At 45.5% G+C, this 23,997-nt stretch overlaps 1 protein-coding gene across 2 annotated transcripts in view; it reads right to left on the reverse strand.

Annotated features, from left to right (window-relative positions):
• PLD1 (phospholipase D1, phosphatidylcholine-specific) overlaps positions 1 to 23,671 on the reverse strand; it is a 42,691-nt gene extending 19,020 nt beyond the window's left edge. Inside the window, exons 1-15 of one of the 2 annotated variants that reach the window (XM_010076786.1) lie at positions 23,524 to 23,671; positions 23,047 to 23,174; positions 22,609 to 22,754; positions 21,666 to 21,774; positions 20,021 to 20,086; positions 13,853 to 13,911; positions 13,236 to 13,328; positions 11,005 to 11,157; positions 10,086 to 10,235; positions 8,691 to 8,774; positions 6,781 to 6,862; positions 3,539 to 3,649; positions 2,024 to 2,234; positions 1,125 to 1,334; positions 58 to 171 (exon numbers count right to left, since the gene is read on the reverse strand). In XM_010076786.1, the coding sequence (XP_010075088.1) occupies positions 58 to 171; positions 1,125 to 1,334; positions 2,024 to 2,234; positions 3,539 to 3,649; positions 6,781 to 6,862; positions 8,691 to 8,774; positions 10,086 to 10,235; positions 11,005 to 11,157; positions 13,236 to 13,328; positions 13,853 to 13,911; positions 20,021 to 20,086; positions 21,666 to 21,774; positions 22,609 to 22,754; positions 23,047 to 23,174; positions 23,524 to 23,671 (1,864 nt within the window). The remainder of the gene's footprint in view (positions 1 to 57; positions 172 to 1,124; positions 1,335 to 2,023; positions 2,235 to 3,538; positions 3,650 to 6,780; positions 6,863 to 8,690; positions 8,775 to 10,085; positions 10,236 to 11,004; positions 11,158 to 13,235; positions 13,329 to 13,852; positions 13,912 to 20,020; positions 20,087 to 21,665; positions 21,775 to 22,608; positions 22,755 to 23,046; positions 23,175 to 23,523) is intronic. The other variant, XM_010076787.1, reaches the window with a different exon arrangement.
• Between the last annotated feature and the right edge of the window lie 326 nt (positions 23,672 to 23,997).

Raw genomic sequence — 23,997 nt, forward strand, 5'->3', positions numbered from 1 at the left:
AAAAAAAATGGCAGCTAAAGCCTGAAGGTGTCTGCACCTCTGCTCTCCTCCACTTACCCTCCGGAGGCTCAGGGAGCCCCTGTCTGGATTCACTGTGATGATGGAACATTTTCAGATGGGGTTTTAAACTCTGGATTATATTCGGTTGACTTCTAGTGGTGTTACAGTAACCTGCAGAAAGTCAAGATGCTCTATTCATGGCAAAAAAAGACGTCCACTCCTACCACACTGGTGCCTGAGTCTGTCTGAAGACACCTCGCACAACAGGAGCTCAAATAAGACATCAATTTGCAGAAACTACAAATGACTAACAGGCAAAGGACCAAATTCAAGACCTGGCTGGTTCTAAACCAAACAGATCTATAGAAGCAGCAAAGCCACGACTATGCCCTGAGCTGACTGCAGCCAAGGCAAACGATGCTCCAGCAAGGCTTCCTCCAGCCTGCAGCAGGAGCAAGATCTGCAGGGAGTGATGGAAACTCAAATAAGTGCCCACTGTGAGCAATATACAGCTTCAGGACCTGGGGACTTCAGGAACAGATTTCAGGAAGGACTCCATGCTGGAACAAATGTCAAGCTGATCCTTGTAATTTTAACTTTGAAGCTGTTTTTAATGTGGGAAATTAAAAGCTGCATTCAAATAGCCAACAGCTGAACAGTCTCTCTTCTCTAACATGTAGGTAAACTGGGAATATTTCCATTTAAGTGAGTTGATTTCAAGCTAGGTAACACTAACCTATGAGAGGAGATAATCACATTCAGAAACTGTTCTGCTTGTTCTAATAAATACAAGTTGAAAAATGAAAGATTCAATTTTCCCTTGCAGAACAAAAATCTTCCATCAGTATAAACATTAGATATCACATACACTATATTACGTCACCTGATGCCTCATGACAATTGCTAACTAAATGCAAATCCACTTAAAACTTCTTGTATGCTTTGCAGTGACACCAATTTACATATTGACTATGCATATTTATTATTCTGATAGTTAAGAAATTCACCAACTTTCCTTCCTTACAAAGAACACATTACCCTAGAAATTATGTGACTCTGCATGTACACCCACCCACCTCCACACATGCTTTATGTATGTTGTTTACTTGAAAAACATTACTTACTGGATTCACTGTCTATGCTGCTGACGCTGTCAGCATGGTGTATGCCGTGTTTATGGAGATGCTTGTAAAGAGTGAACCTCGTAAACTTTCTGGGTTTTCCTGTTCCTTTAATTTTCGATGTGTCTGGGGCATCATCAGCATTTCTCTGTAACAAGTGGCTTTCTGGGCGCAGAGCTTGAGACTGTGTGGGGATATGTTCAAACGACTCTGCTGGAGACTTAAAAGACACAGGACATTGCTGGAGGTGATGTACGGACATGCTCCCCTTTAATTACAGATTATCATGCATATCAGTGCTCAGAAACAACCGTGAGCCAAACTTTGCTCTATGACAAACACATTTCAGTGGGAACTACAAACTCTTTCGAGGGAGAGAATCTGCACCGAGGAGGCACTCAACAGAAAAACCCATTAATACTAGCGGTACATTCCTCAATCCCATGAGTTTACTCAGGATTATTACTCTCCTTGAAATTATCACAAATTTAGACCTCTCAATTTTTTGGAGATATCCGGTTGCATAGAGACACAGGCTAGCAGAAAGCTCAGCAAGCAAGGCACCTGCTGAGGGCCCAAATATCCATAAGTTTGAAGCACTCTGGGAGTGCCTACTCTGCATTTCTAGCTCAGTTTTATTAAAAACGTAGTCTCCAAATTGCGACTGCTGCTCCAAGCTCCAGGGGAAAAGCGGCTGTCTATCTCCATGCCCTAGCAAGGGCTGGTCAGGATCTAGCCCTAAAGAGTCATCCAATACTCAGATACTTCCTCCTTCCCTTTACTATGCTTCTTTAAACCGCCTAAACCAAACCCTACACTTAGAAGCAGACACAGCTTGTTCATCCCCACCGCAAACCTGACACGCAGGTGTTGAACGTGGCCACCAGCTGGAGCAAGCTCACTTACTGCCAGGTTGGTCGCTGACATCGACTTCGCTGCTGTCATTCGTTTCACACTGCCCACGTCAGTCAGGCGATGCTCGTCGTCATCCCACCTGCCGTATGCCAAGTCGATGCCACCCACAAATGCCACGGACTGGTCAACGATGACGAGCTTCTCGTGGTGGGCCCAGAGATAGACGGAGGAGGACACATGGTCTGGGTGTCTCATCACCTGGGGATAAAAGCAGCACTCAAGCTCAGCGTCATTGCCCAGTTTACATCGCTCCAGCCAAAGAGCTACCCAGCTTTTTTTTTTGGTGGCTCAGGATGATGAGGAAACACTGGAGTTTTTAGAAGATGCCTCCACACAGGCTGCTGTAATTACTGAAGCTACATGACTGCCCCCAAGTCGGGCTCAGCCTTACTGGCAGGCAGGTGCTTCCCCATCATGCAGCAACCGTTACTGATATTTGGACAGGTCACACTTAGAACAACCATGTTCATAAGAGGACAAGGAAAGCCTTTCAACAAATAAAATCATGCTTTCAGTAGAGCTACAATAGCTGAGCTTTCAAACACAGAGCCTGCTCTGAAAGAAAACAACATATTGGTGATCTGACTCACTTCTTTGGTTGTTGCCACTACATAAGTGAAATGAGAAGTTGGCTGCTTTTTTCCTCACTTAAAATCAGCAAATTGTTTGACATTTGTTTATGAGATTCTTTTCAACATGTGTTTGTGGCAAAGTAATTTCTGTATCTAAGCATTCAGAATACAGTTTAATTCTTTTTTATGTTAGAGGAGAGCCATTAGACCAGCTTCCTGGGGAAAAAGCTAGAGTTTCACCTGGCTGCTCCCCAAATCTGTTAAACAGATAGTGCGTATCTTCCAGTTACACCTTGCAGTCTTGGTGCAAAGATGATGGATGCTTTCCTTCACTGTGACAACTGGTCAAGTGACAATAAAGCTATCAGGCTAGCAGTTTGTTAGTCACCCTCATGCATAACATATATCTTATTTGCTCATTGAAATCTACATGTCTCTGATGTCAAGAGACTGGATCGAGTGTTATCTACTGGTTCGTGTGCCACAACTCATTTTCTGCTCAGTGGCAGAGCAGGAGTGAAACAGCACAGGACAGTACAATGCTGTTCATTGACAATGGAAACAAACATCCAGTGTTGACTCTTGTCACCCACATAGGAACAGAAATGCTGAACTGAAACAACATTCTCAAATTTTAATTCCCCACCTGATGTAACCCCATTAACCTGTCACATGAAATACGTTTCTTGTGAGAAAGATGCATAGTTGCCTTGGCAAGTCTAAACTAAGCGATTTTATGTTCAATTATAACCTAAAGAAATGAAGTTGCCAGACGCGGTAACTACCGTATGGGTATGTCTTGACTGTTCCCACTGTGGTGGTGGGAAACACTGTTCTTCCAGCTCACACCCAAATACACTGAGGGTAAACACTAGCCATGGAGAGCAAATGAATGCAAACGTCCTTTGTACAGCTGCCCGATACAGTTACCTTAATGTTTGGATGGAGGCGCATGAGGGTCCGCTTGCTGTATTCGCTGTTGATCCCCAGGGCAAGCTCCACCTCTTTGTACAGCATCACAAAAATTCTCACTCCTTGTTGCTGCCAGAAGTAAAAACAAACACATGGTATGCAGCTATTTCAATGGATACAGTCCATTTCTGAAGCAAGGAAAAGCTAAGAGGCAGTCAGCATGTTGTGCCTACAGACAGAAATGCAGACTGAGGTTACTTGGTCTTGATTACGCTCTACCAAGGACCAGCTCTGCTCAGGAAAGCTCGTCAGCTTCCAGAGAACGGCTCAGTACCAGGATTTGTGTGTGAAGAGCCGAGTTACACCAGAGTCCATCAACAGGTTATTCTTACAGTAGTCCCTTTTAAACATCTTTTGAGGTAAAACTTTGCAAACGTGATTCACTCCACATACAATAGTGTTGCACACATCCACTGAAGTCCAGTTTTCTGCCATTTCATGTTGCCCTGAGGTTTGCCTGTAGTTAAAAGCATCTGCAGGACAATGATACCAGTGCAGTCATACGGATGTCCCTCTCTCAAAGGGGACACAACGGACCCAATGCCAGCAAACAAGTTCCTTCTGCTGGTAGAGCCAAAGAAGCTCCTGGAACACAATGAGCAGTGCTCAAAGGATGGTGCTTTTTGTGACTGGAATAGTATCCACAGGAGTGTTTCTAAGGACACTTGTTAAAGAACTTTCAAAACTGTCAAGCGCTTCCCAAACCATGGCAGATGCTCGTCACACACTGGGACACCTTCAGTTGCTGGTTTAAAATCTTGCAGTGGAGTCTGCCAGTTTAAACTTGTGACCTAAACTTTCCCAGTCTTTTAAGTCTCCATTCCCATAACACCGCTACTGAGAGCTTCATCAGTCTCCAGACTGTGGAGGATGCTCTGCTCCCCACTGCACCTGAAGAAGCCCGAGGCAGCACTGCACATATGTGAAGGACAGCCCTGCCCAACACCTAGACACCAGTGACCGCCCTGCCGAATCAAAGAAACACCATGAGTGAGAGCACAGGCAAGCATTTCCAGGAACAAACACTAAAAGACTCCTCGCTCTTACAAGGTATTTATAGCCATAGGAAAATCCATGCCAACGTGACAAACAAAGCCAAATTCTTCCAGTGAGCATGCCCCGTGGCTATGTTTCATTTGCCAGAACATAAAACTACAAATCCACAACAGTCAGACACAAAAACTTCCATTTTTTTTTTTTTTTCTAGGCATGTGGAAGGGTGAGGACTGTGACAGCATCTGGTTTGGAAGGGGAGGGACTCAAAAACTGCTCTAGGACGTCCACTTGGACTCCTGCCCTTCTGCCAGAACAAGAGTTCAAGAAACTTCCCCAGCCATACTTCCCTTTCTGACTCATCGCTCACGTGGGGCAAGCTGCCATTTCTAGCACTGGTGTTATCACAGGTCGGGTGAACAACTGAAGTACAGCCCACGTTCACAAACATCTCACCCTCAGCTTCTCTGTCTGCCTCACTTGCCTCCATGAAACATGTTCTCTATAGTCTGGATCCAGATGTGTTACTGGAAAGCACAGTACAACCACCAACAATATAATCTGTTTTCTGAGATGAAAAGGCTTAAATAAAAGAGAAAGAGCTAGCAGTTGCAGTTGGTTGCTCATATCTCAAAGTGCTGCACAAGAAAGGAGAGCATGCAACAGCATGGAGCTTTGCACAGGAATCCTGACTGGGGGTGCCAGGAAAGGCACCGAGTCACCAGCACACCTGAGCTTTTCTGTTCAGGAGGAACAGCAGACAAAGAGAAATTAAAACACAGGGAAAAAAGCCTTATCAAGTTTATACAAGCATTTGATAACTAAACACGAGCATTTATTAACTTAGCTAACACAGCAATGTGAATAGGAGCCCAAGTCTCTAAGTCATGTTTACCAGGAGGTGATAAACATGTTGAGCACCACGGTCCAGCTCTGGGGAACGTGATGCTGCTTGTGTTAGCACAGTGTTTCTTTCTGCTTTGCTGAAGCCCTTGCCCCACAATCCCTTCTCCACAGCAATGCACCAGGACACTCAGGACCAGAGTCTCCACCTGAGAAGGGTCAGGCAGGGAGGGCACAGCTGATCTTCCTCCTCTCAGTAGCCACAACAGCCATGAGAACATGGAAAGAGGTGGGTAGGAACAAAGAAAACCAGGAGACACACAGGTAGGAAGAGGCAGCTACTGAAAAAAACAAAGCATTTTATAATCATGTAAGTTATCCTTGAAAATAAAAAATAGTACTAAGAAAACACAAAAACCTTTCAGACTTTTACTATTCTTATGCCCCACTAAAATGCATCATTACCAATGGCAGCAGCTGTAAAAGAGCTATGGCAAGAGCAGCTTTGCGCAGCCTGGGAAAGATCATGGCAAGAGGGGCTCCACCAGGGATAACGGGGCTGTGGGACAGCAGAATCATGTTTAATGTCTACAGGTACTTCTTCACTACAGTAAGAAATGATGGGTGAACAGCAAGAACATCAGTTCTTTTGGGTTTAGTTGCAGCAAGGACCTGCGCAATGTATCAGGTACAGAAAACCCAACGAGAAGGCTGTTGTGAGATAGCATAAACCTCTGGATGATACCAACTGACTTTTTGCTAATAACATTCTGATTTCCTTGGAAGTCTTTCATAGCTTCAGCTCTGAAGGCTTCAGCACAGAGACACAATATGTGGTAATGACAGACAGGATCTGCACAACACAGTAATGCACAAACCACCTACCAAGAGCCACCACGAAGTGCTGAGTCCTTCCCACACCCCTAAATTATGTATGCCACAAGTAAAGCACCTGATAGCAACAGCTCTTTGACCCCACCAGAGGCTGGAGCAGTTGTAATGCAAAGGTGAAGTGACCCAAATTGAGGACACAAAGGGGCAATGAGAGATTCTACCCTTCTGCCTCTGAGCTCTACCAAACACGAAGGCTGGAGCAGTTGTAATGCAAAGGTGAAGTGACCCAAACTTGAGGACACAAAGGGGCAATTCTACCCTTCTGCCTCTGAGCTCTACCAAACACGAACAGGGGAAGCAAATCAAAACACGTAGTTTTCTGAGGCCATCTGAAGTGAGGCTTGGCCAGCTTTAACTCTCATCCCTACCAAAACAAACAGCACAAATGCTCCAATCCCAGAATGACACTGTAACTGGGTGGGCGCATGGGGTTTTCTGCAGGGTGAAGGTTGCAGCTGGAGCTCACTTACTGCTTTCCGCTTGAGAATGCAGTCCAGCCGCCAGCGATTTCCTTCCACAACAGGTCGTTTCATGAAGATTTCTGGGCTCAGCCTAAGAAAATAAAGGAGTGGAAAAAACACAGCATATGTAGTCTACAAACAAAGCATTGGCCTAAATAATCAACTTGGTAAGCAAAAAAATCAAAGTTTATATAAAGTGGATGTAAAGGCTCATGTCCCAGAGTGATGCATTATCCTGGCCTAAATAATCAACTTGGTAAGCAAAGAAATCAAAGTTTATATAAAGTGGATGTGAAGGCTCATGTCCCAGAGTGATGCATTATCCAACACTGTACTCTGTTTTTTAATAACGGAGTATTATAGGGGGCAGGGGATGCATCCAGCACATGCATCTTGCATTCAACAACCCATGAGACCAACTTTAACAGTGATGTATAAATGGGGAAACTTGTACTCTATCTAAGAAAGAAAGATGCAACAAAAGAAAACCCCAAGGTAGATTTGAAAGAAATGCGTAGATGTGAAAAAAGAAATGAGTAGGGTTTCAGTTCTCTTGGTACTCAGGCTGAGCAGCACAGATTTGTGCTGAATTTTCCTTCCTGCCTACGGACAAAGCAATACAATCTCTCAACAGGACATTTTATTGATTCGGAGCTTTAAGGATTACAAGGAATAATTAAGCAATCTCATCTAACTCCTGCAAAGCAGGGCGACAGAATTTCATTCTTCTACTTTCGTACCAAGCATGCGAACTTGTGCTTGGATAAAACATGTTGCTACATCCTAGAAACATGCTTCTGACAACAGCATTTTAAACTTCAAGTTTCAGATAAATTTTGGATTCCAAGATGTCCAAATAAAACATTAAGTAAGAGACAATGGGTCTGAAACACGATGCTCTTGCATTGCAACCTGATGTTGCACGTGGGGATCCAGGAGCATTGGATTTATCTGTGGTCATGTTAGGAAACAGGCTTACCCCAGTAAATGCCTACACTGTATTCAGTTTTCTTGTAATAACTGCTACCTAAGTACTAATCCTCGCAGTTCCTACAAGCAGCGGATTAGTAGCAAAATGTTCATTTTACAGATGGAGAAAAAGGAGAGCAGAGATGTGCCCAAGGTTAAAGAGGATGAGTAAGGCATGACTTGGGAGCCTGCCCTGCCACCCTATGCCCAAGGTCCGGGCTGGCCCAGCTAGATTCACCTCCCCAAAGGCAAGACACATGCAGCTGCAACAGGCATCCAGCCAAGAAAATCTGCCCTGAGGCTGTGCGAGCACCTTTTTTCCCCCGCCTCAAACAGGAACCAGAGCACTGCACAAACACACTGAATGACTAGCTAAGCAGTGGGCAGAGCCTCACCCTTCCGCAGCCACAGAGCTCAGATGGGGCAACACGACTCACCCTCCATTGTCTGGCCCATTTAAGAGCAGAGTAAAATCACACCCCCCTCCCCCCCCAAGATGCTCACATCACCTGCACGAGGCTTCCCAAAGCAGTGAGGAGCTGAAAGGAAGATCCCCTGCAGGATCACATGGGAAGAGCGCCATCAGAGGGGTTTAGGTGTCTACTCTCCCTTCTACACTGGAAAACGTTCCTGTCCCTTGGGTTTGCAGTGATTTACACTCCCAATGAGCACCTCAAGCCATAATATTTGTAATTCCAGTGATGCCTCCATGCAATTTCAGGCCTTTTCTTGGAAGGAGACAACCAAGCTGTTGATTTCAAGCATGCGCTTTTGCTGCCAACCCTCCTGAAAAGGCCTTTGAACACAACACAAGGAGATGTTTGCGTGTGCTGCCAAACCATCTGGCCGCACGGCTAGCTGCCATACTGGAGGGCCTCTGAACAGTGCTGCATTGTCAGGGACACCCCAAGAGAGACAGCTAGTCAATATCCAAATATGTAAGTACAAACCACCAATCTGTGATGAAAATTTCTTCCTTAGCAGCCTCCATGGCATTCGCGACATCTTCAAAGTACCACTTGGCGTTTACATACCTGCAAAAGCAAACACAGCACGTAGATCTGGGTTTCCTTCACCTTAATTTAAGAAAGTCCATAGCTGAAGACGGACAGGGTTCTGTGTTAATGTCATTTACATTCTCTTCTCAAAAGCAAACACAAGCCTAGTTTCAAGAATTAGGACAACATGCAGGGAGAATTTCATGCTGCTATTAGTGGCTTAATGAAACAGCACAAGAAGAGATCATTAAGTGCCACTTGGTACTTCTGCCAACCCCACACAATATTCTTGCGTTTTACTTGATGTGTGAGCTAGGTTTGGCTCTCAGGAGAGGATGACAGAGTGGTGTTTGCTTTGATTTACAGAAACTCTTTGGGCAGCAGTTGCTGCAAGGCAGAAGCTGCAGTGAGAGCACGGTAAGGGTTTGCTGCCAGCTAGAATCAATTTTTTGAGGTGCTTCTGGGAATGGCTTAGTGCAATCAGGTTACAGTACAGACAGGAGGATTTCTCATGGGACTGCTGTGTGCGAAAAGCCCAGTCACCCTTTGATGACACCCAGATTTGAACTTGCTGCTCTTTCACGGCCAAGCCAATCTCCAAGGCCTGAATCTGATGCTGCTTTTCAACCAGATGAGTGACATTTGCACCTGAACACATCCAGAGTGCCTGGAAGGGCAATGCTGCCCTAACAGAACAAGAATCAGCCCTGCAACTGTGGTGAGCAGGACATACATTGCATTTCGGAGCATGAAGGACGTGACTAGACCATCGGTCACAGAGGAGCACAGGCAGGACAGCCTGCAGCATAGCTGCTTTGGGAGGGAGCTATGGAGAAGGGAATAGCCAAAGAGGCAAACATTTTCAATAGCACCTGTGGTACCGTGGGTTTATAACCCAGAGCCCAAAGACCTAAACCATTAGGAAACAGCATTTCCAGAATCAGAAACTGGGATAAGATTGAAGCCAGAAATATCTTAATGAAAGAGCAGTTCTGTTTTTAATTCATAAGCATCCTAACAATTATACGCACATCAAAATACCATTTTTATCATTACAATAATAAATACCTGCCATGTTCAAGCAAAACGCAATGTTTCAAAATGATACTATCTGGGATGCAAAGCCAGAATAGGACCAAAGCTCTCCTGTCATCAGTACTGCTATTCTGTGAAGAAAGCCTCCTTTTTTGCAAATTCTCTAATTATCGTCAGTCCCTACAGATACCAAATGCTGCCAGCTCTATCCATCAGATCCAGGGCTAACACAGGCAGGCGTGTGCCACTCCTGCCGCAGGTAACAGAGCCCGAGGCGCTGAGGTATGGTTGCAGTCTTGCTGCGGTCCTCACCACTTGGCCAGCGTGTTCTCCTGCACAGGTGCGTAAGAACCGAAGCGGTGTTCCCTGAGGAAGTCCTTGCCGTGTTTTTGAATGAACTCATCGATGCCCTGCCTCCACCACTGGGCATGTCTGTAGCTGTTACACTTTAAAATCAGCGACCTGCAAAACAGATGGCCAGGGGTCAGGATGCTGAAGCCATGCATGTTTCATCGGGCTGCTCCTCACTGTCAACCCACTTTGATAATTGCACCTGTATCAGTCAGATTTTATTTCAGCAAAAAGGAAGAGCAAATGTCTTTGCTGTTCTGTTTGCAGAAAAATAAATCAGCACTGAACTGATGCAAATGACTACCACAGTACTGCTCTGCCAAGTATAAAAAAAATACCCCAGATGTAAATTAATAGCATCACCTTCACTTGGAGGAGAGTTGGACCTAGCTTATGCCGCACTTTTTTAAAAGGTTAATTTATACCGTACACTGCCATAGAGGTATTAAACACCTCTTTATCCTAACTAGCATGTCTTTTGGGTAATATGCCAGTTGGGAAGCAGAGAAACACGTTCCTGCTTGCAGCATAGAGGAATAGGGCACCTAGAAAATTACTGTAAGCAATTGCTGCTAAAACAGACTGTGCACCTCAACACGCACCGTGCCCCCAGGCCCAAGCAATAACTGCAAGGATGGACAAACAACCACTGAGGCTCCAAATGCCTCATTAAGTCATTGGAAATGATCAGCATGGCATGGGTCAAATCCCCAGGAGGTATAAACACCCCAGCAGCCGCCCCGGCACTGAGCCCTGCGGGGAGCTGAGCTGCACTCTGGCAGCCCGGCACACCTTGTGAACCCCTCCCAGAGCAGAGCATCGATTCCTCCTTAAAGCAAAGAAAAAATAAAAGAGTCTAATTAAAGACTGTATTTCTTACCGAGAGAGATTGTCAATCTGCAACCCGTATTTAGTTTCAGTTTCTTTCTGGCCTATCTTGATGTTGAATTCTTTATCCACCAGCAGGACAAAGGCAATAGCCCCCGAGTCTGGCTTCATGTAGAGCAGGAAGGAGTCCTTCACCACCAGCCACCTGTAGGGGCACAGAAACCGGGTCACTTGGGCTTCACCCGTGCCGGTCTTCAACACATGAGCCATAAAAAAACCTAATGAAGTGAAAAGGTGTTTCCTTCAAAAATCATTTATCAGGGAAAGGAAGACATTCAACTAAAAGGTAAAATTTATTTTCAGGGGCTAGTCCAGGGAATGGTTTTCTTGAGCAGAAAAGTACCTATTTTACAAACTTGGGTAATGAGTTTGAATTTAATATAAGACTTTGAGAGTTATTTGCATGACCCCTTTTTACAGAAGTCTTTGAAAAGATAGGCTCTGGTGTCTAATAAAATCAGTGAGACCCCTGCCCACAAACCTCCCAGCCAGGTGCCCCAGCACCAGACAAGGTATAAGAAGGATTCCTCCACCCGTGATTTTTATTCAGCTTGTATGCTATACCTAGAGGCAATATGGGAATTACTTGACATTTCTAACACTAATTATGATGCTAGGATCACTTTTCCTCCTATCAAAATATATGAACGATGCATTTTAGAAAGCTTTTATTGCCAGGCAACAGGCACCTTGTTAGAAACACATGATGAGAGATGACCGGCAGGTTTTACATAAACACTGTAGCCTGAAGGCAACTCAGGGAAAAAACCCACATTTTTTACTGTGAATGGCATTTCCAATTTTTTCTCTCCCTGCAGCGTAGCTGGGGTAACCAGCCCCCTCTGTCCCACACAGGTCTCCACTGCCTGACCTTCGCCTCGTTCTTCTGCACATTCAGAAACACACAAAGCAACAGAAAATACCGCAAAAATCTGTTCATTCTTGTATCTTTAGTAACAGCCTCAGCTCCCCATCTACTTCCAGATCCTATAGTTTTTTTTCTTTTCTTTCAGGGGCCTGAAAGAGTTATCCCAGCACCACCACCTCTCATTTGGTGCCAGAATACCTCTCCCTCCCTATTTAGACCATAATTTCACTCCCAAACATCCCACAGGGTACACTTTCAAGCATTCCCCTTTCTGTTCTGCTCTGCATGCCCGAGAAGTCCTGCTCGTGTCATTCCCAGCATCACCCCACTGTCTTCCTCCACGTCCCTTTGCACAGCCCCTGTGGCCATAACACACTCAACCCACTATATAAGGGAAATTAATTTGGGGTATAGAAAACCCAACGCCTGCAGCAAAGCCGTTGTGGGAAAAGGCTGGCCATGGTCTGTCCCACACTTGGGGGGAGTTCTGTCCTCACTAACGCTTGAGCTCTGCATAACATAGGGAAGAGTTAACCAAGAGCTAGCGACAGGAGGAGGTATTTTTTTTCCTCCATAAAGGAGAAAAAAATAATTGGAGACAATTTAATGATTTGCCCTGCAAGAAGGTCACATCTTCATCTCCTTGTGCAATCATTATAGAAATCTTGTGTAAAATTATATCAAGAAATGTTGGAAAGACTATGAATAAATAGGACCTTTTCTTCACAAGAATGCAGAAAGATTTTGTTGGAAAACAGAGTTTTTTAAGATAAACTAATGACAGCCCATTGGTGATGCTGAGATCCAAAGGTGGGTAATACTGGGGGAAGCTCTTGCAGATCAAGAAATTGTTTCTGGAAGGCAGATATGTGCTACTTATGTTTTCAAAAGGAAAGATTTGCCCAGGAAGAGCAATCTCCAGGAAATACCTCTTGCATTTTTTGGATGCTAGCTGGTAACACACATATTCCTCCATAGCACACATCTGCCTGCGTTGCAGCCCCAGGAAACACAGTGATCCAACACAGAAGGTAAAGGGATGGGGACAGTATGTTATGTCTGTCTGCAGCAGGAAGGGACATGGGAACAGGGTGGCTTGTAAAAACTCACATAAAAACATGGGCATTTAAGCATGTGCAGTAATAAGGAAGAGGTGACATATTTCATTCCAAGGTTAACTGCACCAAACAGAGCTCCTTACTGCTTCAGGTCACATCTGATTTAATCCTGCTCCAAAGCAGCCCAGACAGAGTTTCAGCCAATTGATTTTCTTTTTGTAAATTGAGGAAGTGAAACTCAGAAAACCAGGCTGAAGGAGTACACGATGTCACCGCCTTTGCCCGCCCCAGCAGTACCTTTTGGACCATCGGTAGCATACCCTTCCTTGGCCGCAGCAGTTCAGGCCAGGTATGCGGTGGCCCCCGGAGCGCTTCATGATCAACCCTTCTCTGCAAGGACAGAAACACAGTCAGGACAGGTGGCGTGGCTCTCCTGCAGGTGCAGGATGGCTCTAGGGTGGAGGATGGCTGATGAATGTCCAGCCCCTGGTCCCAGGGTTGGCTCCTGGTGCCTCCAGCCACGCCCAAGCAACCACTGTGCCCCTGGCCCTGCAAGCTGGAAAAATGGCAAAAGTAACCCCGCAAGAGGAAAACATGCAGATTTAAGAAATGCAGGAGCCTGTTTCATAGCACAAGCATGAGAACAAGGTCAACACATTGCAGGGAGGGAAGAGGAGAAGCCCCGTGAGCCAGCCCGTGAGCTACAACCCACGCTTCACAAAGCAGCGCGCTCTCAAAACTGTTTCCCAAAGTTGTAGCATTTCTGTCTCAACATTAATAATTTCTCTCTATCCAGATGGCAAAATATTCCCCAGTTAGTTATTTTCAAGAAAGGAAAGCTATCAATTTGAACAAAATTTATTTACTGAGGTCCTGGTGAACCACAGCTCACAAAGACACAGCTCACAACTCACATGCCCTTCGGTCCCAGGTCGTGGATGAATGACAGCTGGCTTACTCCAATGAACTCCATCTGGGGAAAGAGAAAAAGATTCCCCCATCTTTCATATTCTGAAATCCACAAAATACTTCATCAAAGTGACTTGTCATAAAGACTGAACCTATAGAAGATCCTAAGCAAGCAGAAGGTACCCACCATTACTTAAGTATCTTCAAGAAGACCAATAAAATTAGTTTGGGTGGATTTTTTGTTTGTTTGCTTTGTTTATTTTAAACGTGCTTTGGAGAACACATTTCAGGGAACCAGGACAATCTAGATCAAATGTACCATAGGGACCCACCAGCATCCTCCCTCCTGGATCGCTGGCTGAAAAGAGGACTCAAGTTTGACACTGTTTGGGGGTCTGTGTGACCTTGCCTGACTGCCTTAATCCTCGCCTTCCACCAGTGACCCTCACAGAAAGGCTGGGAAGAAACACACATGCTCCAGGCTGGGAGCACCCTATTCCCTTGGAGTTCCCTGCCCCATGGACACACACCACATGGGGGTTCAGCCCCTCAACCCACAAGCATCCTCCAAGATCACGGCAGCAGGTTGACCCTGCTCAGCGCTGTACACATGCCTCTGCCCTGTCTGGCCCCGGAGCCAAAGGCTCCCAGGAAAACCACAGCAGGACAGGAGGAGAGGAAGTTCAAGCCCACTCCCCATGACTTCTGCTGGTCTGCGCAGAGCTCCACAGCAGCACAGCCTGGGGAACCATACTATCAGGTTCACCAGTAAATCCCAAATTCCAGCACCCTGCTTCCTCGCAGCTCCTCCTGCTCCAGCAGAGATGGCAAAGGAACGTAACGATAAGCAAAGCTGGGAAGGAAGCATAGCACGATTACGCTCACCTCTAAAAATAGGACACCAGGCGATTTCGACGGAGCAGGCTTTTCTTGGCACAACGGGACATTCCTGACAGTCTGCTGGTTGTTAGCCCTGGGCCCCATCAGCAGGGAGAAATGCCTGCCCCAAGCATCACATGCCAGAGTAGCCCTGCAAAGGAGCTGCCTTGCATGGCAGAGACTTGTCTGCACCTTTAATTTATTATTGCATAAAATTGTCCAAGTGCAGCAAGGTGCTGAGGGCAGGGGCTGCTCTCCCCTTTGGTCGGGCAGCAAGCCGGAGGGAACCCTCTAACCACATGTTTTGGCAATGAAACCTGCTGGGACCAAAGCCCAGGACTCAAACCATGCTCCTGACCGCGGCCGGGACATAGGACAGCCTCAGGGCCAGCCTTGGGCTATGCCACCCGTGCCCCACAGCAGATCAGGTGCCAGCACCCACAGAAGGGCTCTTCTCCAAGGTAGCCACTGGCACCTGCTCTTTGGCAGCCAACCTCAGGGCCCTTGCTGGCAAAACCGAATTTTGCACAGGAATTATTATATGGGTGGACCCATAAGTCTCAGAGATACTTTCAAACACTAAGTGTAACAAAGAATATCGGTAAATTTGGGGAAAAGTCTATCTTGCAGGGATGGTGACGCTGGCTCAAGCTCCCTTCCCAACACCATCATTTTTGCCCCACTGAAGCAGCAGTAGGACAGAAGATCTGTCCTCCTCCTTATGCTCTGCTACTCCTGGGACCTTCCCAAACTTCTCATGTCAATAAGGCCACAGAGCAGAACAAAAAACCTGTTGTTCTCCTCCAAGTAGCTCAATGACATAAAGTAACTCCTATTCAGTAGAGGCAAATTTAATGCCCTCCTTTTTGGGTGATTTTAGGCTGTTTTCAAAAGGTGGCTAGAACAAGTTATTCTGTGCTTTAACTAACAGTCTCTACTAACAAACTATTGCCGCTCTCACTATGCATTCTGGAAAAGCACCAGCTGAGACCTATGGACGTTTCAGCTGTTTCTGCAGTGATTCTCTGAGCAGGATCGGGAACATCCAAAAAACCAGTGTACCCTACAAGCTCTTATTGGAGGTCCCAAGTGTCAGGCCAGTTCTTTGCCCTGGATCCCATTTTCATTTCTTCAAGAAAACAGCTGGCATTCCCCATCAGACAAATCAGAACCCCAGACATTTCTCTCACAGCGGGCACACAAAAAAAACCGCCTGCACACAAATGTCAAAACCCTTTGAAAATGTTAGCTGCAACCAGAAAGCTGGCAGCAATTTGAGGAGCACTGCATGCAGCAAAATAATTGCCCTTGAAGCAGCAAAAAGAAAAACCAGGAGGAAAAATCACTTCCAGAAACAGAACTACTACTACATAAAAATGAAAGAAAGATTGTCTGGTAGCACAGCAACCTGCTCTTCAGCCATGGAGTCTGAAATGGCAATGATGGTGACAGGAGCCCATCCAACACATAAAAAAAAACAGGAGTGTTGGTTTGTAAAAAAAAACCAAATCAATTCCACCAGTTAGAAGGAAGATTCCTCAGTGCAGTGGAAAATGTGATCGAATTATTCTATTATTATTATTATTATTGCTGCATTAGCTATTTTTACTGTTACAGTGACTTCCATCCGAGGGGCTCGTCATTCACAGAAAAACCGAGAGAGGAAGGCAGAGCAGCGAGGGGCTTTCATCTCCTTCACGTCTGAATTCCTGTGCTGCCCAGCTGCCTCCCTGGGGAGCCAGCATCCCGCTCTGGTTTCAGAGAGATCCGCAGCAGAATATTTTAAGTATGAGATATAGGCCTAGAGAATGCAGTTTCAATGACATTGTTGTAGCAATAAAAAGAAAAAAAACACACCAGACGGGAGTGATCAGCTGCAGAAAGACAAGCTATGAAAGGTGGAGAACCAGCTGCAAGGTGTACAAGCTACAGCTTTAAACCATCCCATTCTGCCAGCAATGTCAAGTATGCATGATTTATGTAAGCAAAAATTTCAGAGCATCTGCATTTCAGAAAGAATTCCGCAGCTCCACACTGTGTTTTCATTTCAACCCTTGTTTTTAATTTAGTGGGTTAAAAAACCCATAGAGAGTTGATTAGCAGCTGTGGCTAGCAATAAAAGGAAATTACAGCACTCTTCAGAATAATATTGTTCAGGAAAAGATGCCAGTTATTTCTTAAACAAAAAAATTGTTTCACACTAAACTCAAATTAAAAAAATATTAAACGTGCTAAAGTTCAAGTGCAATAACTAAAAATAGCAAAGGGTTGGGCAGGGACCTTTGCAATGGTCTGCAGATCCAAGTGCTTTATCAGAGGCAAAACAGCAGCCTCTCACATATCTAGGTTGTTCTTACATTGTACTGCTTTCACTTAAGGTGAGGTTTTAAACTCACTTAAAGCTCTTGCAAAATGTTACACACATGCACTCTGGTTCAACCAAATCTCATTTTTATTTTGCTTAGGCATCTTTCAACTATTGCAGCTCATACAAAAAATCATGCCAAGGTTTGACCATTAAAATTTTTACATGGAATACAGTCAAGCCCATGGGCCCCATTTCCTAATGTTTTTGGGCTATATTCCCTAATGTTTTTGGGCTATATTCCCTCAATTTCCATTTCCCAGAAAAAAGCGTGGACAATTAACACACTGAGATTCCCACAACATTCATTTTAACCGTAATTGTCTTGAAGCACTTCAGTCCTGAAGTTCTATAAAAAAGGTTTTGGAAAGGACTAGAAGACACAAGATGTAATCATGACACAGCCAAAAGGAAAAAAAAAAAAACCACACACAACATAATGGAAGGCTATGAAGTCTGGGGTCTGATCACAAAATATAATGCACCTATCAAACTATTTGTAAACTCCACACAAAACGCTCCATTATGATGAATGCTGAGAAATTCAGGGAAATGCAAGAAGGCTGGAAATTTTATAATTCAGAGCTGACCAGTCAAAGCAAGGGACACTTGGTACATCTCAAAATGACGACACTTCAGCAGGTTCTATTTCTGCAGCTTGCAGGAGCATCCCCCAGGCAGGCCAGTGGATGTACCACCTCTGCAATGTCACGGGGTCACCAGGGATCCTCAGCCCACTCGGGACTTCAGGTCTGCAAAGCTGCTATGAGCTCAACATGCAGGCTCAGCTCTCCCAGTGCAGGGCCTGTCCTCGACGCAGCGTGCGAAGTGGTGATACCCCCTCACTGACAAATAATAAATTAACCACAAATGCAAAATAAAAGACTGAAAAAGTGAATTAATTAAATTGTGCCGATCAGACGTAAAAACGTCTCAGAGGAGCTGTGGTTGACCCAAGCAGGCTCTTCACAAGGACCGAGGGTTACACACCAGGCAAGTCGTAGCTTGCTGTTGCAACCCCGTGTCTGACTTTACAAAGAATTTAGGATTTTAAAGAACTCTCAGTGCCTGCATTTGATGAGAGGAACACACAAGAGCCAAAATGTGCTCCAAGATTAGGACAGTTCAGCATTTTTCAGCGTCCAGGCAAAAGACTCCTCAACCACAGGAAGTGCAAAGCCCTCATTTTGTTCTAAGGAGGACAAATACAGTTCCAAGGAAGAGGCCAGAAATCTTCACTTTAGTCTCTAGTCTGAGAATGGTGGGGGTTGTTTTGCTGGCTTTTTTAAAGGAAACATTTTTCTCCCTGTGCTTTCTTCCAGCATCGCCTCCAGGACCCACTGTCCTTCACAGTGCTGCCACTACCAGCAACATCCTCACTGAACACTTCGCTGTGGCCAAATCCAGCAAAAGCCAACAATAAACTGAGAATTTATGTGCCAAGTGACATCTGGCTCCGGGGGCCAGGGACAGAAGGGCAATTCAGAGCAGGAGGAGGGGAGCACCCTGCAGCTGCCCAGGCAAGGCAGGACCGCTCGTCTCAGCAGCCCGCCTTGAACCACAGCCTGGTCAAAAGATCACCCACATTCTTACGTGAACAGAAATTCTCCAAAATATTTGAAAAAAGCAATGCCTGCCTAAGAGTGAGAAGACAGATCCACACTGTAAAATAATCCTCCCCCGCTTCACATATGCTACTGATCAAAATTGCCAAGTTACCCCCGTCTTCAGAACAAAAGAGTATTTTCCACATGCAGACTAACACAGATCTTTACTGCAGTGGACTTCAGCTCCACAGCCTGTTCCCAAAAGCAGCACTCTAAGAAACACAGTTCCTCTCAGCCCAGATCTGAAGACTTCTTGCAACCCAAAGAATGCTGCTCAACACTGGATGGGCACTTTGCCCCATCTAACAGTGCTCAGCACACCCGGCTCTGCAACAAGAGCACACACAGCATTCAGCCACGACATCAGCTATGAGCTGCCCAACATCTCTACTCAATTGAAATCCTACAAAAGATCAGGATTCCTGCCAAACAACAACATCAAAAGTCAAAGAGAAGAACTGTCTGCTACAGTTACCCTAGGTTTAGTCTACTTTTCTGCCTTGTTTGAAAACCAAGTGTTTCCAGTTATCACCCCTTGCTCAGAAATGTCACCAAGCCCTACAGCTACTCAAGGGGTGCATCAGGTTTTGCTGATAATGCAAAAGACGGAAAAACACAGTCATTATGCAGACAAAAAAGGGAAGTAAATTACCATCCCAGGGAGATGTTACAGCTGCGGCTAACAGGTGAGGACTACTGAAGAAACATTCCAGGATGGCTTTCAAAGGAAATATTTTTGCTTAAAATAGGCCTGAAGTTGGATTTGACACCTCTCCCCATTTCAAAAAGACTATCGACTTAGGGAAATACGCCACTTACCATCTCCCTTTGGAAGCGACAAAACACTCACAGAGGCAAGTGGGTGTCACTCACACAAACTCAACATCACCAAAGTCCAGTGAAACCGCATAGAATAGGAACCTGAGACAAATTTGCACCTAGGACCACACACAAAGCCCAAACTGAAGGGCTATGGTTTGGACTCCAATTGTTTAAGTATTTAAAACTTCAACTTATCATCTTAAACACCGCCCTGAACTAAACAGAAACCCACTATGTCGTACATGTACAATCAACTAGGACAGGACTACCTCGAGCAGGTTATCACCGTGTTATAATAGCGACCTCCAAGAGTGAGCCATTCACTCTCTTCCTTTGGTTTTCAGCATATCACACCTATGCTGGAGAAATCAACTAAGCCAAAATGCTCACAAGAACTGTAAAATGTTTTTTACATAAGAAGCTGCATGTCCTCTTCCAATGAATTACACATTGTAAAGTAAATATTCTTTTGGCATTTAAGCAAACTAATTTCTACTTACTGTTCCATGGTAGTTCCTGTACATCGGCATTTTTAGGATATTTGTCAAGTAGTCTTCCAGCTGTTTCTACAATTAAAACATTGAGACTTCAGATAAGGTCCAGTAATTTTCAAGGAAAAACCCCACAATCCAACTGTCTGGCAGTAGGAAGCAATCAAGAAATCAGACACACTTTTCAGCTTGAATGGATAAATAAATACATTATTATGTGCTCAAAGAAGATTATAGCTCAGCAGCATAAACAGGTCGATCTGTTTACTGTTCACAGATCCGTGTTTATACCTCCCACCAGCAGACCTGCTGCTCAGCACTGTCTTGCTAGAGGTCAAGTTTCTTGACTGAGTCCAAGTTCCAGAAGAATTTTAACCACAAAATTAGTCCCTACTGTTTCTGACCCACATGAATTAGCTTTGTGAGAAAACACAGCCTCAGATGCAACCGAGAGAGCCTATCAAACGCCAATGCCGGGTTCACGGGGTGAGGAGCACGGTGACCATGCTGCCCTGCCCCAAAGATACAGAGAGGACAGTGGTCACTGAAGAGCCTTGCCTCCCCAGCCAGGGGAAGAGAATAAACCATTACAGGAAAGATAATTTCTTCCCATTCTCATGGTAACTGGCAAAAGAAGAGATTAAGCTGTTTGGCCATGGGAAACTGGGCTGAGTCCTACAGGACACAAAATGAACCAAAGAGAAGCAAGTGTCACTGGGACTTCGGCATTAGCATCACAGCACTGAGCTAGCCAGGTGGGCAGTAGTGGTATACATCCCATGGGAAAGCTGTGGCATTCCCACAAGGAAACCAAGGGGGGAAAGGACCCAGAAAACATTTTTCTTCCTCTTTTAAAACCAACATCTCTCTCCTGAAACTTCCCGCAGAGCAGCAAAGCCATGCACAGCAGGGAATGTTATCTGCACTGCACAGCCATGAGGCACAACCTTTTGGGACTCAAGGCTTCAGTAGCAGAAAGCCCAGGGAGGGAGCAAACAGCAGAAAGAGAACGATAAGCACAGGGTAAATGAACAAGGGAGTTGTGCTGGCTTTTTTGGTGGGGTTTTTTTTTTGTTTGTTTTTCGGTTGTGTTTTTTATTTTTTTTTAGAGACACTTTTTTTTTTGCCAACAGCAAAGCTGCAATGAAGAGGTAGGAAGACATCCACCCTCTTCATAGAAGGGCCCATCTGTTAACATCTGATGAAGATACGCAGAACACGTGTGCCTTGGCTAAAATTACTCACTTCAGCATCAAGCATCTGACTGTCATCTCCTCTTTCAGAGGGGAGAGGACTGAAATGTCTCAGATTTTGATGGCCGTGGGGCTGCCTCCATCACGCAATTTGACTCTGCAAACTGCCTCTTCTATCTTTAAATTGGAGCAGGTGGGAAGAGGGGAACCACCACTCTGGGCATCATGGTTTTCCTCAGGTGCAGAGCAAAACTTCACCAGTATGAACTGCAGGAGCAGCATCCTCCTCTTTGCATGGAAGAGAATTGACATTAAAGCTGGGCTTGTCAAAGCCCAGGTTTGCCAAGCAAAAATATTTCAATGGTAATAAATCAAGGGCTTTGACAGCATATGGGTTTGCAAACAACCTGCCTGGCATCTCTGCACCTCTGAAGCCCCCCCAGAGCAAGGCGGGCACTCACCCTCCTGCTGGAGAAGTGCTCTTCCCGCACTGTGCTCTCCGCCGTGTGTGGCAGACTTGGCATCTGCCTCGGTTCTCCCCTTTTGATGGATTGTCTTCTCACTGTGTGACTGAAAGGAGAAACAAACCCCAGCATTGAATCAAAATGCTGCGAGTGTGTGCATGCATTGATACATATGCCTTCTTTTGCAATGCTTGTCGTTTTCCCCACCAAACTCTTAAAAACTGAGAGATGGGGAGGCAGGGAAGCAAAAAAAAAAAAAAAAAGGAAGCATGGATTCCTTTAAAAGAAGCTCCAGCTGGCTCACCAACAAAAATACAACACAGAAATATCAGAGTTTGATTTTTCAGGGTCTCCTTTTACCTTTTTAAGGAAAGGGAGCCTAAGCTCTATTTTTAGGGCATTATGTTCCCCCAGCCCTTAAACCCCTCATAATTTCAACTCTCCCTCTATCCTCTCCCCACATTTCCCCACAGCAGGATGCTGTTGTCAACCCACACCATGTCTCTTCCCATAGCTCCCCTGATGCTTCCAGCCACCCCAAGTGCCCAGTCCAGGTGGGGCTGAACCCCCCATGCCAGGGACCCCCACACCTCCCACATCCAGCCTGTGCCAGCAGAAAGCTTCATAGCACCAACAATTTCCATTCGCATTAGCATAACCCTTCCCCAAGTTCAAGGCAAATTCAGCTCAAAAGCTGATGACCTGGGACCCACCATGTCTTCTGGGTCAGAGAGATGTTTGCACCCCCTAGGTTATAGCTGCTAAATATGTAGAGATTAAATGTTTTTATTATAGCTGCTAAATATTTGTAAAGACTAAATTCTTCCGCCCTCTCCTTCTTACAGCAAAGTAAATGGGATCAGTGAAGCCAAACCCATGCACTTAATAAATAAGATGACATCTTCCCAAAGCCCACAGCATTGCGGGGCTGCACACTCACCTCCTGGTAGGGATAGGGATGCGCACAAAGGCTTTGTACCTCAGCAGCTCCCTGTGAAACTCCTGGAAGTGCTTGAACTTCCTTTTCACCTGCCATGTGAACTCTCCATGGGTCAGCTCGATAGTGTAAACGTTGGGGCTTGGTACCTGCACAGAAGAATATCACCACAAGGGCTGCAGCTTCGAAATAAGTCATTTTCCTGCAGCTGCTCATCCTGCAGCTGCTCATTCAATTTTACTTAAGGAGCATTCTGTCTCACAATTTCTTGTTCTGCTTTATTAAGTTTTATCAACAGGAAACTTTTTCTTGTAAGCATTTTTCTGAGACATGAGCATCCCTGCTTCCTCAGCCCATGAACAAGCCCATGCAAAATTAACCCACAAGCAGCATTTTAATACAGTTCTACAGAAATTAAATGAAATTTCTGGAAGTCCTAACCTTCTTTGTAGATGTAAAGCGTTCGACTTCCAACACACGCACTCGGACAGGACATCCCGTGAGGTACGTCTGTGTGCCTGGCTCTTTGAACCCACGGGTGTGATAGATGGCAGAGAAGGGAATGCATGCTGGAAGGACCACAAACCCCGTTAGCTCAACAGCCTTGTAACCATCAACAAGGGCATGGAAGACAGCAGATAGCTTCAATACTTTAACATGGGAGCACTTATACAGCAGCATTAACTCCACTAAAATTGACCAGGTTTTATCTAAGAGAGCTTAAAGACCAGCTTTCACAGAAGGGACTTGATGTGAAGAGTTCAAGTGCTACAAGTTATGCCTCCCGGTCCTAAAACAGGGCCAATGACTGGGCTTGGTAAAACTGCTGAGGTTTTACCCCATCTGTCAACAGATTATCAGTTATTAAATCCAGGCAGGACATGGGGTGAGAACATATGGGTGTTAATGCACTGGCACCTTTTGGGTCATTTAGCACCTCCGCGTCGACCTCCTCCCCCTCAAAGTGGAGCTCCCTGGTATCCAGGCTCTCGATGATGTTGCTCATGTCTGCAGCGATCTTCTTCAGCGTCGATGTACCTGTATGGCATTCATCTCTCAGCGACATCTCGGGGACCCGTGCACCAGAGGCACAGGGGGCTGGGGAAAGGAAGGAGCAGGGATGTCAGCACTCTCTCCACAGCTCCTTAGCAGAGCAGAGCCGAAGGAAACGCCCAGCAGCGTATGGCCCCATCTTCCCTCCAGCCCCTTACCCACATTCATCCCCACTATCGCCATCCTACACACCTGATGCAAAACACCCAGCCCTCCAACTACAGCAAACCACCGCCCAAAGCAGCGGAAAAGCCCAGGGAGCTTCAGGCTACAAAACAAATTCTCCCCCAGTGCCAACAAGCCCAGGACTCATTCACTCCAGTTCTACTATAAAATGGA

The sequence above is a fragment of the Pterocles gutturalis genome, unplaced genomic scaffold (assembly GCF_000699245.1).
Source record: "Pterocles gutturalis isolate BGI_N339 unplaced genomic scaffold, ASM69924v1 scaffold3848, whole genome shotgun sequence".
NCBI classification, from domain to species: Eukaryota; Metazoa; Chordata; class Aves; order Pterocliformes; family Pteroclidae; genus Pterocles; species Pterocles gutturalis.